This window comes from Chlamydotis macqueenii, chromosome 1 (assembly GCF_036417535.1).
Source record: "Chlamydotis macqueenii isolate bChlMac1 chromosome 1, bChlMac1.mat, whole genome shotgun sequence".
NCBI lineage: Eukaryota > Metazoa > Chordata > Aves > Otidiformes > Otididae > Chlamydotis > Chlamydotis macqueenii.
Window position 1 is genome coordinate 132,690,374 of NC_141556.1, and position 15,926 is coordinate 132,706,299.

At 38.9% G+C, this 15,926-nt stretch overlaps 1 protein-coding gene across 2 annotated transcripts in view; it reads left to right on the top strand.

Moving 5' to 3' along the window:
- PHKA2 (phosphorylase kinase regulatory subunit alpha 2) overlaps positions 1-15,926 on the top strand; it is a 43,151-nt gene that overhangs the window by 9,936 nt on the left and 17,289 nt on the right. For both annotated transcript variants that reach the window (XM_086767494.1, XM_086767485.1), the window contains exons 7-20: positions 583-681; positions 1,004-1,150; positions 1,383-1,436; positions 1,987-2,109; positions 4,125-4,220; positions 5,617-5,724; positions 6,419-6,497; positions 7,980-8,114; positions 9,378-9,487; positions 12,148-12,292; positions 12,796-12,874; positions 13,763-13,926; positions 14,481-14,654; positions 15,768-15,856. In XM_086767494.1, coding sequence (XP_086623620.1) covers positions 583-681; positions 1,004-1,150; positions 1,383-1,436; positions 1,987-2,109; positions 4,125-4,220; positions 5,617-5,724; positions 6,419-6,497; positions 7,980-8,114; positions 9,378-9,487; positions 12,148-12,292; positions 12,796-12,874; positions 13,763-13,926; positions 14,481-14,654; positions 15,768-15,856 — 1,602 coding nt within the window. The remainder of the gene's footprint in view (positions 1-582; positions 682-1,003; positions 1,151-1,382; positions 1,437-1,986; positions 2,110-4,124; positions 4,221-5,616; positions 5,725-6,418; positions 6,498-7,979; positions 8,115-9,377; positions 9,488-12,147; positions 12,293-12,795; positions 12,875-13,762; positions 13,927-14,480; positions 14,655-15,767; positions 15,857-15,926) is intronic.

The window sequence follows — 15,926 nt, forward strand, 5'->3', positions numbered from 1 at the left end:
TCACTAGACAAACGCATTATGGCCAAGAGATATGAGATGTGGTGATCCACCTGCTGGCACAGAGCGTGCTGTGCCTTGGTTCGCTGTACAGAGAGCAGACATCTCATTCCTCTTTCCCTCAGGAAGTGATAGATGGTGATGCTATCTTCTCTGGGCACTGGCCTCTCCTGATTCTGAGGCGCTGTGAACAAGCCTTCCTCTTTGAATAGCCCTTTAGGCAGGAGGAGTGAAAGGCCACTAAACATGGGGGTTATTTTGGAATATAGGACAGGAGAAGCATTTATTATTAGATACTTTAGATATCATCTTAGTGGAAGCCCTGCTCCGCATTGCTTTGCATTGCCTTTAAATTGTAAGAAGGGTCACCAGGACATCAGTCCTGTGTTCTACTAGTAGAAAGACAGAAATACTTACTTTTTCTAAAATACTGCCAAGCTTTCCTTTAAAGATAAAAATGTCTGTGAAGCAAACTTCTGTCTTATGTAATTTCCTTCCAAGGATAACCCCAGGTGCTAGGGTCTATACTTGGCTTAAGTTATTTAATGGTTTTGGTTTGTTGTTTGTTTTTTTTTTTTTTTTAAGGCTGCTTTGGAAGCAATTGATGAACTAGATCTTTTTGGAGCTCATGGAGGACACAAATCAGTGATTCATGTTCTTCCTGACGAAGTAGAACACTGTCAGGTAAAACTTAGTCTTCTCTTTCCTTTGCTAGGGGAAAACCCAACATCCTCTCCCTTTTGTTCTTAAATGAAATGTTGATTAACTGAACCAAGAACTTAATGTCCTAAGGATGCCTTCAGACTACACTGTTCACCCTGTTTCTTGTAGGTCACATCAAAGTAAGTGTTGTCAAGCAGTCTCATACTAACTCAGTTAAAAATAATTATGCAGTGAGTTCTCTGTCAGTTTGCAAATACTATAATCTATTCCATTTGCACTTGACGTAGTCTTTTAAAGTAGGTAAATGGTTTACATCCCTCTCTTCTGTTCCTGTTTTGCTCAGTCTATTCTATACTCCATGTTGCCAAGGGCATCCACGTCAAAGGAGATAGATGCTGGCCTTCTCTCTATTATTTCTTACCCGGCTTTTGCAGTGGAAGATCTAAACCTTGTTAATGTGACCAAGAGTGAAATCATATCCAAATTGCAGGTAAGGATTTGCTTTCTTTTTATTTTTCAGAGGGAAAAAGAATGAGAACCTCCCTTTCTTAACCGAAAATCATAATTAAACAAGGGTTGCCAGACTTGGTGCATCTGTGCATAGAAGAGAGGGAAGAAAACCTTGAGAGACATTTAAAACTCAGCACATACTTCTATGCTGATATTAGTCTGTGAGGAAGAACAGTATGTAAAGTTTTCTATAATTTTGTGTGTTTTTACAGGGCCGCTATGGCTGCTGTCGTTTTCTCCGAGATGGTTACAAGACACCCAGAGAGGTACTTCTGATGTATGTTTTCAGTAGACATTAGGAAGAATTTTATCTCATGTTTATAGACCTTTTTGGTCTCATTTACATGAAGATGTGAAGTTCATGTAAATTTTTATTAAGATATCTTAGTGGATTTGGAGGTAATCCAAGTATCCACCCTAGAAATGACACATATGAGCCTAAGGGTTTGAAAACCGATTATTAAGGAACATAGTTTGTAATTCTTTAAGGAATGAACCTTTAGATATGCTTATGGTGCCTAAGGGGAAGCAGTGTCTCTGAGGCACCCCAAAATATCTTTGAACTCAGACAGAACAAAGCGTATTTGGGGTGCCACCTAGATTCTGAGACTGGGAAAGATTGATTTGTCAGGGGAGCGATCAAGTGAGTTTGAGACCAAAGGTGAAAAAGAAATCAAAAGGCTGCATGGAAACTATTTCAAGTGTTTTTATTGGTTTTCTGGGTTTAATTACTTGTATAAAATAGGCTTCCATTATGATTGGAATATGAGTGACTAATTTAGCACCGTGGCTAAACAGACATAATTGAATTTCTAGGATCCAAGCAGGCTGCACTATGATCCTGCTGAGCTCAAGCTCTTTGAGAATATTGAATGTGAGTGGCCGGTGTTCTGGACATACTTCCTAATTGATGGAGTATTTAATGAGGACAAAATTCAGGTAAGGAAAGAAGAAATTGCTTTCAGTGGAAATGCAAAGCCATTTGCCCACAGTAGTTTGTAGCTTTGCTTCATATTTATTTTGGGGATCAGTTGGATACTCCCATCAGCAGGATGGGAGTAATCTTCAGCCAATCTCGTCTTCCTATGGAGTTCATGACATGGTAGAGGCTGCAGTACTGTGCATGCTGGGACCTTGTTGCTCTCTCTCAGCCTCACCAGGTTGCATGGCTCTGTTAGCTGATGTGGTCAAACTGGGCTGAACAGGATTTATCTACTTGCTTATGTCTTATCACCAACCTTGATGCCCCTTTCCCAGTTACTTCAGGATGAGACCAGCTTCTTTTTCCTCCTGACCTCCGTAGCTTGGCTGCTGAGAACAAGATTCATAGTACTTTCAGTCCTTTCATACATTCAGAGAGATTTGGAGTTGGATTATAACGAGCCATTTCATTTTCACTAATTCCCTAAGTTACTTCATGCCTTTACTGTGTCAAGCATCTAGTGGTCAGGGAGCTAAATGGATTGTAGCCCTCCAAAGGTTATAGTGGCACCTGGAGAGTATTCATGAATTAAAGGGCGACAAGTAGCCAGGACTAAATGTATTCATACCAAGACTTCTGTAGATTGTTAACTTGAAGGAAGTAAAAAATACACGTGATTTAAAATTGCCTGGTATGCAGAGGGACAGAAGATTGCTGAACATAACCCCTTAAAAAATAAAATGGCATCAGAAACAAAACCGGTCATTTCAGACCAAAAAGCCCTCTTTCTGTACCAGATCTTGTAAATCAAGTGAAATACTTACTGACACTAGAAATGCAAGTTGCTTTCCTGAATGCAGTAAAAATAGTCTAGTAGAGAGAGAAATGGCATTATTTCATGAGGAGGAAAATCAGAAAGTTTACTGAAACTTCAATCATGTCAATAAGATACCATTTCACAAAGCAGTCTCTAGAACTTAGCTGGATTATCTGGGACGGTATGTACCTGGCTGCCTTCATGGCATCCAAACAGACTGTGCTAGGGCATGGTCAGACTGGACAATTGCTCTCAGTTCCCACAGTTTAAGCATACCTAAGTGAATCACTGAGACACTCAGGTGAGTGTCTAGTCCTCCCCGTTGCTGCTGCAAACAAGCAGTTGCAATGGCAGCATTTGTTGGAAAAATAAGCACCCTGAGGACTCAAAAAATGCGGAGGACAGGATACTGAAAATATCAGTGTACCATCATATGAACGTGTGGGTACCTTAACTTGCCTATTCCGCTGTACTCAGAAAAGGATAGCAGAACTAGAATTTCAGAGGAAGGTGGTGGTAGTGCTTGAAAACATCTTCCCTGTAAGTAAAAACTTGGAATGGGATAGTTAAGAAATGGAACAAAACATGAGATCTGGTAAAAAGAATATTAAATGTTCTTTATTTTGTATCAGTCTGGTATTGTCTGACAACACAAGAACAAGAGCATTTTTTGTTCAGTTAACTTGGGCATCTTTAAAAAGTTTAAATCTATTTTAAGTTTTCTATGGGGCAAATTTTTCAGCGAATCACTTAAGAGAAACAATTTCCCAATCGTGCAAAGCGGAGTTCAGACGATCACAGACAAATATGTACAGTAGAAAGCGAACAATGTATACACGTTACGCTTTTATAGATATTGACAGTCATGACATCCATTTCACTGCATTGTCATCCATTGAAAATTTTGTGTAGGATTTGTTGCAGTGACTTCTTGATAGGAATATATTAGAAGTTTTATACTGAAATGGTGTGTTATAGATTAAAGATCTGTTTTCTTGTTTCTGAGGCTGATAATATTGAGATGCTGGAACAGTCTCTGAGAATTTGAACTCTGATCTTCCATCAGCAAGTCATGATTCCCCCTCCTCCCCTTTTTTTCAAAACGAACTTTCAGCAGAAAAGTAGTATTGGAAAGCACTGAAACTTTAACTTTAGTGTTTAATTTTTTCTGACTGTAATGTGAATTCTCACTCTCTCTTTTAAAAATATTTCCAGGTACAAGAGTATAGAGAGGCTCTGGAAGGAATACTTATTAGAGAGAAGAATGGACTAGTGCTAATGCCCGAACTGTATGCAGTTCCTCCAGAAAAGGTACTGTGGAAATGCAGCATCCGCTTCAGTATGCAAAGTGTAGATTTCAAGATGAATATTGGCTTTATAGTTTTACTGTAGCTGGTAATCTAAACCAACAATAAAAAAAAAATAAGACCACATTATTTAAAAACTGAGAGACTTCTCACAGCTGTCACTGAGAAAAGGTAAACTTTATGCTTCAGAGTGGTCACATTTTTTACTTGGGAATCTGGACGCCAATGGAAATATTAGAGTAGTTCTAAAGTTTTAAATCCTCATTGCAAGACCTGTATTTAAGGAGTACTGATGCTGACTTAGGAATAGAAGCTCACAGAAGAAATAAAGCGTAGACTGTCCTGCCTGTGTGGTCTGTTGATTGGTTGTGCTTTTTCTTTTCCAGAGCTTGTATGTAAGAGAGAACAGGTTTCAGAGGGATTAGGGTTTGGGCTGGGTTTTTTGTTTATTTTATTTGTGTTTTTTCTTTTCCTCCATCTTTACTGTACTGATTCTCCTATTGTGACAGTAATTCAAATGAGCTTATGTGCTCTTCCATGCTATTTGCCTTTGTATCCCTCCCTGCCAACTTCTACTCCAGACTTCTCAGCCCTCACTCACTAAGGGTGGGGAGCCTCCTGCATTGGTCTGAGTTTGGGCAGGGAGTGTTGAAAGCTGATGTTTTGCTCACAAATCTGAGGTGGAAACTGAATTGCCTTCCTACTGGGAACAAGGGTGCAAGAGTTCAGAGCCTTCTTGTGAATTTTGATATAATGATGATCTGATGAACATGCCAAATGAACAGGGTAGATTTTGCCTGTCATTTATGAATTTTAAAATTACTACAGTAACAATGTTATCTAGGAGGGTTTTTCCCTCGCATTCAATAGATCTGTATACTGCAAAACCAAGGTAGTTTTTCTAATTCAGTAAATCTACTCTTTAATGTTTCCATTGACTGTTCTTACTAACACAGGAGAGGTGGAATAGCCTTAATTTTCACTTAGGCTAGATGCTAGCCTAGCACCTCTACTTCAGGAAGTTAGGAAGACATCAGTGAAGTTCAAGTGTTCTTTTGCAAGGAGTTGGAAAGCAGACACACAATAACCTACAAGCTGCCCAGAGCGAAGGCAGCAAAGGCATGGTGAGAAGAAAGGGGAGGTGCTAACACCAAAGCTATAATTGCGTGCAGAGTCCCCATTCAACCTCAGTTTTGAAGAGTCATGTGGTGTACAAAAAGGAGGCACAGTTCTTGTCCCAGAAAGACAGCCTTAAAAGTAAAACCAAGAGATCTCGATGTCAGTAATAAGGGCAAGTTAGAAAGGGCAGATGATAGATATATTTTTTCAAATCCTTCCATGTTATTGATTGTTCTTCACAACTGTAGGGTAATTTTTCTTGCTTATGCATTTGTTTTCAGGTGGATGAGGAATACGAAAATCCTCACTCGGTGGATCGTGTCCCAGTGGGAAAGTTGCCTCATCTTTGGGGCCAGTCATTGTATGTCCTTAGCTGCCTATTAGCTGAGGTAATTGTTTCTTGTATAGTAGGTGAGCTTGTATTTCATTTTGAGATGGCTTGGGTTTTAAGTACAGTTTGGTTGACAGGTAGGGAACGATGAGTTTTCCAGTAGAAACATGGACATGAACCATGAAGGGGTGACTCTGAGCTTTTAGGAGGATTTTTTGGTATATAGATGTGCAATTGTCTGTTTCTAATCAAGCTGGATAAGTTGTCAGATGGACTGGATATATGATTAGGCTAGAGGGACTATGCGCAGGCTGACTTGGCTGTCCTAGAGCTAGAATTTAGCACTGTTTCAGGTCCACTAGGCTATGCCTTACTCTGTGGCACAAGATGCCTATGGAGTTGTCCCATATTAGCCATGGAGTCGTTAAAGGAACCGCTTAATATCTCTTTGGAGCTACAAAATAAAATCACTGGCTGGGCAAAATTGTGTCAGTTGCTGTAGCTCTAAAATAGGAAATATGGACACGCAGAGTGTGTCAGTCATAACCATTTTCTTGTTGTTCCAAAAAAATATCACAGCCATTGTTTTTAGTGAATGTACTACTTAGTGGATGGGGTCAAGAAACCAGGCTTTTAGTCTTGCTGTCCTGATAAAATATCAAAATTGGTTAAGATTTCTTCTAGATGTCATCAGAAGCCTTTTACTTAATTTTTGTTTCCTTTCTTTTTTCTTTCTTTTGCATTTATTCTAGGGATTTCTTGCTGCAGGTGAAATTGATCCCTTAAACAGGAGATTTTCCACTGGATTCACACCTGATGTTGTGGTACAAGGTGAGGGAGCTTTTTGAACGTTCTGGGTGAGTTGGATCATATGATGGTGAAGTCCCTATGTACAGGAGAGAAGAAAGACATGTTTAAAAACAATGTGGATTTTTGCATGGGACATGGATGCTTTGGTGTTACTATGAGAAGGAGGAAGGAGTTGTTTGCCTAGCTGCCCTTTTCCCAGAGTGAAGATCAAGTTTAACAAACTTTTTAAAAATATTTGTTAAAATTTTAAGACTAGTCAGAGACCAGAGAGTGGCAAACTTCATCTTGTACTGAAAAGGAAAAATCTTGGTGATTTTTTTTTTCAAAAATATCTCTTTGTCCACATTTTACTATGTAAGCAGGACCCCTAGCAAGAAAGGGCAGGAGACCTGTCAGTCTAGTTAGGTTTCTGTGCAACCCCTTTTCGGAGGAACCAGACAGCAATGAGTGAGGAGGATCTCCGTACACAGAGGTGAGGCAGCCAGACTTGCAGCTATCTTTTAGTTACTGCAGGGGAGTGGCTTCTTTTGTCAATGCAGGAACAGCCAAAACCAGAAAATTAAGCAGAGGGCAAACACCAGCTGATCAGAACTTAAAGGCTTTTCAAGGGCCGGTACCGTTCTGGAAAAGCAATCAGCTCATTTATCAGGAACAGCCTTTGTCAGTGATACTGTGACGTGGGCATGTGCTTGTTTACCCCCTCTTGATGTCTCACAGGGGTGACATTTTGCTATTCTGAAGTGCTTAATTTCTAGTAGAAGTGTAAATGCTTGCTTATTTTTAGCATTCTTTGACAAGTATTTACAATGCAAAGAAGAATACTGAATTATTAGTCGCAAATCAATAAGCCACCTAACACGGGTGAAACCTCAAGCAGGGCAAGAGGTTGGATCAAGGCCTGGATTGTGAATTCCACTGATTTGTGGACTTTTTTTCCCTACCTCTACCATTTTATGGCCTCTGTAACATTTATTGCTATACAGGTAACAACATCTGTTCCCCGTTGACGTGACTGTGTTGTTATAAAAACATGTATGTATAGATATGCATTAAAACAATGAAGATTTTCAAGTTGGGTTTCTCCTTGTTTTATGCGGGAAAAGTTCCATCTGTGGAAAGAGACTGCATGATCCAAACCAGTGGTACTGAAAGAGATCAGAAGAAACTGATAAAGCCTTAAAGAACCTGGTCTAACCTCAGAGCTGACCCTGATTTGAGCAGGAGGTTGGAGTAGAGACCTTGTGAGGACTCTTCCAACTTGAATTACTCTGTGGTCCAAAGTGGACAAGAATGGCAAGATGTATTGAGAAGCAGAGAGCCAAAAGCTGTCTGACACTCTCTTACAATGCCCTTTGATCTCACAGGCTCATAAATTAAGAAAGAAGTGAGGCCTTTGTGTATTTTTAGTCAACTATGTGGTAGTTGAGAAGTGAGAGTAGAGACAGTCAGTTAAAAAGAGAATAACTTTGGTTCTTACTAGTGTTTTTGTTTTCTGTTATGCAGTAACTGTTTTGGCAGAATCTAATCAAATTAAGAATCTCTTGCAAGACCATGGAATCAATGTTCAGAGCATTGCTGATATCCATCCGCTCAGAGTGCAACCAGCTCGCATCCTGAGTAACCTCTACACCATGCTGGGTAGGTGTTTGAACATGGAAGCCCTTCTCTACTGCTGTGCAAGGTATATTTAAAGGTGGTGGTTTAGTTTTTGTTTTTCTTACTTCACAATTGTCTAAATTTATTTGATTTAATTTCTTTTATTTAAATACAGTTCTCTGATTTTGAAAAACATGTTTGTGTGAAGAAGCTTAATGAAATTAGAACTTGAGTCTTAAATAAGGAATTCCAACAGGGAAAAAAAACCTGCCTCATTAGAAAAGATGACCAAAATACAAGTTTCCCTGTACCCTTGGAGTTAGGCAAGAACTGACTCTCTTTTGTCCTGCAGGAACTATTTCCACAAAGAAACTGGCTTTAGTAAAGGGGTTTATTCTTGTGGTGGTGGTTTTTGTTGGTTTGTTTGTTTGTTTTAACAAGAAGTTGTTTGGAAGCATCCAAGGTAATGGGGCCTTCAAATAAGTCTTAGGAAGTGTGCCCTTTACATGGAGAAAAGAAATTGCATGTGCTGTTTTTGGGAAAGAATTTGTCTTTTTATCACAAAGAACTTTTAACAAATGAAACATTCTCAGGGCTTTCCTGAAGCTAACATTTATTTCATAATAATTCATAATAACTTTCTTTCGTTAGTGGGAGTGAGTAGGATGATTTAACACATTGTTGTATTGTTTTTAACAGTGACTTCTTTGGGAATGTTCACAGTGGTATTTTTTTCAGGCGCATGGTTGTTTGGCTCATATTCCTTGTCAGACAAATTCAAGTCAGCTCCTGGCTGCTGGAGCAAGGGGTGCAATGCTGATTATTCACCGATAAGCTCTACTGAGAAAGCAGACCTTTTTAACCTGATGAAAAGAACGTAAATCTGTCTTTGTATTTGATGTACTTTGTATTTGGATTTAGCCTTCTGTGGGCAAGAATTTTTTAAGGTTCTACAGTGAAAGTACTGCAATTTCTCTTGTATGTTGATGGTGTTGTTTTTGAAAGGCCATACCTCCTGTCCTTCTTGGTGGAGAAGCTTCGGGTGCTGAGCAATGACTATAATTAAAAGACGCAATCCCATGGTCAGTGAAGACAAATTTTTTGTTTGTAATCAAGCCTTTGAAGAACTCTAGCTATTATATTGGTGGTTGCTACAAAATGGACCAGTTTGTAGCATCTCACTCTGTTATCTGGCTTCTGCCTTGCTGATACAAATGAAGTAGATCTGCTTGTCTAAAACGATTGTTGTGGAAAACCACACAGGAAGTGTTAGGTGAGACTTTTTTTCTTTTGTTTTCTTTACAGGCCGGAACAAGAACATGAAATTAAGTGGACGACCACACCGACACATTGGAGTATTAGGCACCTCCAAGCTGTACGTGATAAGAAATCAAATATTTGCTTTTACCCCTCAGGTGAGCATGTAAAGTTGGCAGGGAAATCACGGCTTACTTAATGGTTAATCATTAGTGAAGCACTTAGCTTCAAGAGAATCATAGAATAGTTTGGATTGGAAGGGACCTTTAAAGGTCATCTAGTCCAACATAAAAAGTCATTACTGATCTCTGCCCAAACTAACATTCTAGCTAATGAAGTAGTTTATCCCGAAATAAGTCACTTAATGTGTCTTCCTACTGATTGCTTTGATGGAAAATTTGGTTTCACATAAGCGTGCCAAGTACTATAACTGCCAAGAGGCTAGGATGTAATATTTTCATTATGTTGTTGAAAGGGTCAATAGTGCTGAGAGAGGGTTTTTCTGTTTGTGTTTTCTGTTAGTGCCTTTTTCAATGTAGCTGAAAGTTTAGATTCTCCTGGAATTAGTGGATCTTACTTATACATTTAATGAAATACAACACACTCTTGTAGACTTATTCTAGCCGTTGGTACTAGCAGGTCAAGGGATCAGCTACTCCAAACATGTGTAACTGGAGCAGGATAAAGAATACTCATACTCTCCTAATTAGATGTTTGAGTAATGTAGTCTTTTAAATTCCAGTGGAAGATATTAAGTGGACTCCATAGATGGCTTCTGCAGTATTTCATGATATCCAAACAACATCAGATCTACTGCAAATAATGTGGCTCCCTTCCCGTTCTTCCCCATGTCAGTTGATCACAAGCAGCTTTGTAACAGTTTGTTTCTGTTGTGTTGTTTCCCCACACCAATTTTCACTTTTGCAAATTAGGGAAAAATTCTTAGAGTCGTGGTTTTTTTTTTTTCAAAATATATCTTCGTCCACATTTTACTGTGTAAGTAGGACCCAATATTCCAGCCAAAATCTTGCCATGTATCAAGTATGGGCATGTTTATTAATATATTCCAAAATGGCAATTATCTTTGCATCAGCAACACACTGACAGTTCCTGCTTAGTCCATGTTATGACTAAAACATAAACATTTTCTGTTGTACTTTGCAGCCAAGCAATTCCCCCTTATTTTTTTTTTTTTTGAGGGGGGAGGGTGGAATTAATGTTTAATTTCACCTTTCTAAGGTTAGCAGTTAACTCATCTGTGTTGATCTTGAGTAATGTCCACAAATATTGTGGTTTTGTCGTTTGTATTTCATCCTGTTCTCTAATGAAAACATTGATTAGGTGTGGAGCAAAGGCTGACCTCATTGGGGTACCTTCTTATTCTGAAAAAATGTTTAATAACTGCCCTTTGAGGACAGTTTTTGAAGCAGTTCTCCCTCCTCAGGTGTTTTTTCTTCAGCTCACTAGTGTGAAAATTTGCAAAAGTTGAGAGATGTCAGCCACTTCGTACCTACTATCTAGTTGCTTTCAAAGAAGGAAATTGGGCTGATTTGCTGAGATTGGTTTTTGATATGACTGTTTGTCCATCTTGCTTAATAATTTTATAATTATCTTGGCATTCTCAAATTGACTTTGTTTTCCTGTGCTTTTAGGCACTGAAATTGGCTCGATTTGTCTGTCTTATCCTGGCTCTTCCTTTTATTTGTCTGTCTTATCCTGGCTCTTCCTTTTTAAAGATGGGCAGTGTGTTTGCTTCTCTGGATTTCTGGGACTTGTTCTTCCTGAATTATCAAAACTAATTTCAAGTGGCTCAGTGATTGTTCTGGCTAGTTCCTTAAGTTCTGTGAAGTAATTTCTCTGGAGTTTGCCAGCTTGAATTTAGGTACTCTTTGACATTTTCTTCCCGCACTCAGGCTGGAGTTATGTCGCTTCATTAAAAGTAGTATTAGAGGTCGTAATTCACTAGTTTTCTTCTGTCAGTAAAAACAGCATTGAATGCTTCAGCTTGTCTGTATCCTCTCTTCCTACCTCCTTTCTTTCTTTATTAACAGACCTACAGTTTCTGTTTTCCTGTTACTTCTGGTACGTTTACAGGATGTTTTCTCCTTGACCATTATGTGTCGTAGTAATTGATGTTTATTTTACGTCCCAGCCTTCTTTTTCCACCCCTCCCCAAGGCTTATGTGCTTCCTTAACTTTTGTTGTGGCAGCTTTGACATACATTCCATTGTTCGTCCAGCTTTTTTGGTTTCCAGCTCCTGAAGTAGCCATGATAGTCTCTCTACTGTGGTTCTTGGCTTTCCTCTGTAGTGGGAATAGCACACTTTACCATTTTACATTTAATGTACATCTTGTCCACAGTAAGTGCCAGCTTTTCTGTGTTCTGCTTGACTTTCAGCTTGTTCCCAAGAAACACAGAGTTACTAATTCCCCATCCCCAGCATGGACTTAAGCCTATTTATTGTTTTTGTAGCTGTTGTTAGTTTTTCTTCCCCATGTAGGGTACTCCCATCTTCCGGATCATAGGTTACTGTAATTCATCATGGGGAAGGTTCTACTTCATGGATGTGATTTTTTTAACTTTTTATTTGTATGGCTTACTTCTTTCATGGTTGGCCTACAAGGGTAAGAAAATGGACTCTGCACAAGCATGGATCTCTTTTTCGTAGTTGCAGGCCTTGTTAGGTTAATTCACACAGTCTATGTTGTGGTCAAGAATAGCTCATACGGCTTTTGTGAATGATTTAAGGGAGGAAATTGAAAAAAAATGAGGAAAGCACTGACAGCTACTGATATGCCATTTTTCTCTGTTCTCTAGTTTACTGACCAGCATCACTTCTATCTGGCTCTAGACAATCAGATGATTGTGGAGATGCTCAAGACAGAGCTGGCTTACCTCACTTCTTGTTGGAGAATGACTGGGAGACCAACTCTGACATTTCCCATCACCCATACAATGCTTGGTATACTTACATTTCTCGGTTTCAAGCAGAGTAGATTACTGCAGGGGAGTGGGATGGAGGTCCATTTGCAAGGAGATGGGTGGCATAACTGTTTCAACATCTGAATTTTAACATCAAAGTACAGTTTAACTTTCTCAAGTATATGCTGACTTTGGATGACATGGTAATATGTCATTTTGGTTTTATTCCCCCTTTAAATCCTTGTGTCTCTCCATCATCTCTATACTATTTCTGTCCAAAGAAATTTCCCAGAAATCCCTTTGGAACTTGCCTTGAGTGGGTTGTTTTTTTGTCTTGAGAAATCTCTTTGGAATTCGTCTTGGGGTTGTTTTGTGTTTGCCTTTTTGTCTGGAGTTTTTTGAATAAGCTAGTATTGATAGCAGGTACGGGTTCTATTTGAAATTTGTCTGATTTACTTTGTAGTGAACACCCAGTAATCCAGTTTATTTGGATGGTAGTTTAGCATGTTGGTAAGCTTCAACTCTTCCGTTATTCTTTTTTAGTTGATGATGGTACTGACATTCATCCAGCAGTTCTTGCCACCATAAGAAAATTAGAGGATGGTTATTTTGGAGGTGCAAGGTAATGTCTGAACCCCTAAATGATTCTTGCTATGATTTTTTTAAATTAAATCCTATAGAAGCCTCAGTTTTGAACTTGTGATAGTGCACAGACCTTGTACTAGAACTCTGGAGAGGAAGAAGATTCAGCTTCAGTTATTATATGGCAATCAGATGGTGGCTGGACCTCAGATGCCATGGGAAAGATCTGTCTACCAAGAGGCGTACCATCTCTGACTGCTGTTAATGGATAAGGAAAAATGAATATCAAACCTCTGGAAATACAAAAACTTGGTCTTGTCTGGGCTTCTGTTTTTAAAAAATAATTCTCTCACAGTTATTGGACATGTTTTAAACATGGATTACACGTAGCACTTGCAAGCTTATGTGTTCCATTCACCTACATATAAAAGCAATTTAATATGATGCCACAGTACCTCCCTCATCTCCTTCTGCTTGCCCTCTCTCAATCAGTATCTTCCTCTCACAATCAGATGTGCTTTCTGTTGTTTAGTATCACTGCAGTCCTGTGAAAAGATACTGCTGCTCATGGGAACTTCCCGCCCTAGTTTCTCATGCGTTATCCGTTGAGTTTAGGTCTTTGTTCAGGGTCTCTCTTCATATAAACATACAGCACCCTGCACAATTAGGCTTTGAGTTAGGCCTGTGGGTGTTACCATAACACAGCTAAGTTCAAGTAGTAGCTAGAGCAGTAAGTACCCAGCTGGGTCTGCAACTATTGTTTTGCGTTTGTTTTTCTCAGTATCAGTTATCTGTTGCTTTGTAGTTATGAAAGGTGGATTTGACAGTAGGTCTCACATTTTGCAGGAGTTGTTGAAAGCTCAGTGAGCATCAATCAGTATCAAAATAGTGGATGTTAATGCTTTCTGGCATGCATTCCTGTTTGCAGGGTGAAGATAGGCAAGCTATCAGAATTTCTTACCACCTCTTTTCATACATATCTGAGCTTCCTGGATCCAGACTGTGACATAAAACTATTTGATGACCCTAGTGAAGGCCGTAGTAGTCCTGACAGTGAATATGGAGGCTATCCAGCAGACTTCTGTGAAAAAGGTAGTGTTACTGCAGAGCTTGGGTTTACCTACGATACAGAATCTATTTCGTGTACAGTTGTTAGTCATTCAAGTTTCTTGTGCATCGGTCTGAGAACAGTACATGCATGACTTATTTTGGAGAAGGAGTTTGTGCATATTCTTTCCACGTTTGTAGTATGGCATTGGTGAGTAACTGCTGCTGTAAAGCTGAGTCTGAAGAGTCAGCAGATGGGGCGGGGGGGGTGTGCAGGGTGGAAGAGCCTAGATGGAGGAAGAGACAAGAGTTTGTGTGGAAGAGCTGATCTGTGGACTACTAGCAAAATAAAAACCCTTTTGTTTCCTTCAAAGGGAAAACCAGCTTCTTAATATAACTGTTTTCAAAGTGTCAAAAACTAATTAGATTTTTTTTCTTTCTAATTTGTTCCACTTAAAAATCTCTTGCTTATGATATTATTGCATTTTTGTGTGCCCTTCTATATCAGCAAGAACAGAGTGGTGTGTTTGAAAAAGAAAGCACTGATAAATTATGGTTTTATCTTTAAAAAACCTTTTCTTTTATGTATGTCACACTAGAAAGCCAGGATGAGCTGGATCAGTACATAAATGATGTCCTGCAGAGTACAGCACTGAAGTCATACCTGCCTCCAACTTCAAAGGCTGCGGACCAACCACCTGTGTTCAGTGCAAACCATTCCACAAAAGAGATACTGTCAATAATGGCCAAAACAAAGGGCTTGGAGGTTCCAGGTATTTCTCCCTTTTGCTTATTTAGTGATAATAAGAGAAAACCTCGTTTGGGTGCTAAAAGGGTAAGTTAAAGTGTTTAAAAATTCTGCATTTTAAAAAGAACTAGTGACACAAGCATGTTGTAGTTATCAAGAAATAAGAATGAGTGCAAAGTTGTTCCTGTAGTGTTCCCACAGTATCCCATGTCTTGGTGTGTACACAGAAAACCTACTGTGAAATGTAAAATTTAATCAAAGTTAATGTTATGGAAACTGGTGCAGCTTCTTAGTTGGACAGAATTTTAGAGTCAGTCAGTGAATTAATTTTTTTGGTCTTTTTATATAAACAAAAGCAGACAAAATGTACTTTCTTATTTTAATAAAGTTGTGGTGAAATGAAGTGTTTCAATGCCAGAAAAACATAAGTATGCACGTGCGCTTTCTAAATTTGTAAGAGCAAATGGAGTAGAGAGGGAGGACAGTATTACTAATTATGCTATATTTCTAATAGACTGGAGGATTTACACCAAAATAATGCTTTGACTGAATTTGTAAATAGATTCCAACATAAGCAAGGTTTTAAATGTAGGTATGTAGTGTTCAATGCTCTAGTTAAGGGAAGACTTCCCTTTATTTCATTTTGTATTAATAACTTTCAAGCTTTTCTGTTAGACATTGTCTGATCCTCTATTAAATTTAACATACGAAGTTAACAGAGCATTAGCCTGCATTTACCATTATCACTTTTAATTATGATATCTTACCAGTTAGACCATTTTATCCATATACTTCCTGTTAAAATGTTTAAAACACTTAGCAAGTTTAGGTCATTGGGCTGCAGGATTTCTGAAGCATGGACTGTTGTAAGAGGTATTGGTTGAGCATGTTGCACCTGAGCCTTTGGCGTGCTGATCTCAGAATCTCTTGGCAGAAGCCTGCAAAGAAGATAAGGTTCAGAGTGTGAGCTCGCCTCTGAGCTCCACGCACAGCATCTCAGAAACGTTGCCTCTGTATTTTGACTCCTAGGAGTATTTCTGTTGTTTTTACCTAGCATTGTTGCTTCATGCAGGTGTTTTCAATTTTCATGTTACTGAAATAGACTTTTTTTTTTCCCTCTGGTGGCTTTGCTTTCCAGCTGTGTCTATGTCTCTTCCCACTAAAGTTCTGAACACACACCGGAAGTCTCTGAATCTTGTTGATAATCCACATTTCTTTGAGAAAAAGGTAAGCTGTGGGAATTTTTAGGCTGTTTCTATTTTTAGAACCCAATATTGTGGCTTTTCCTGTGTTTCCC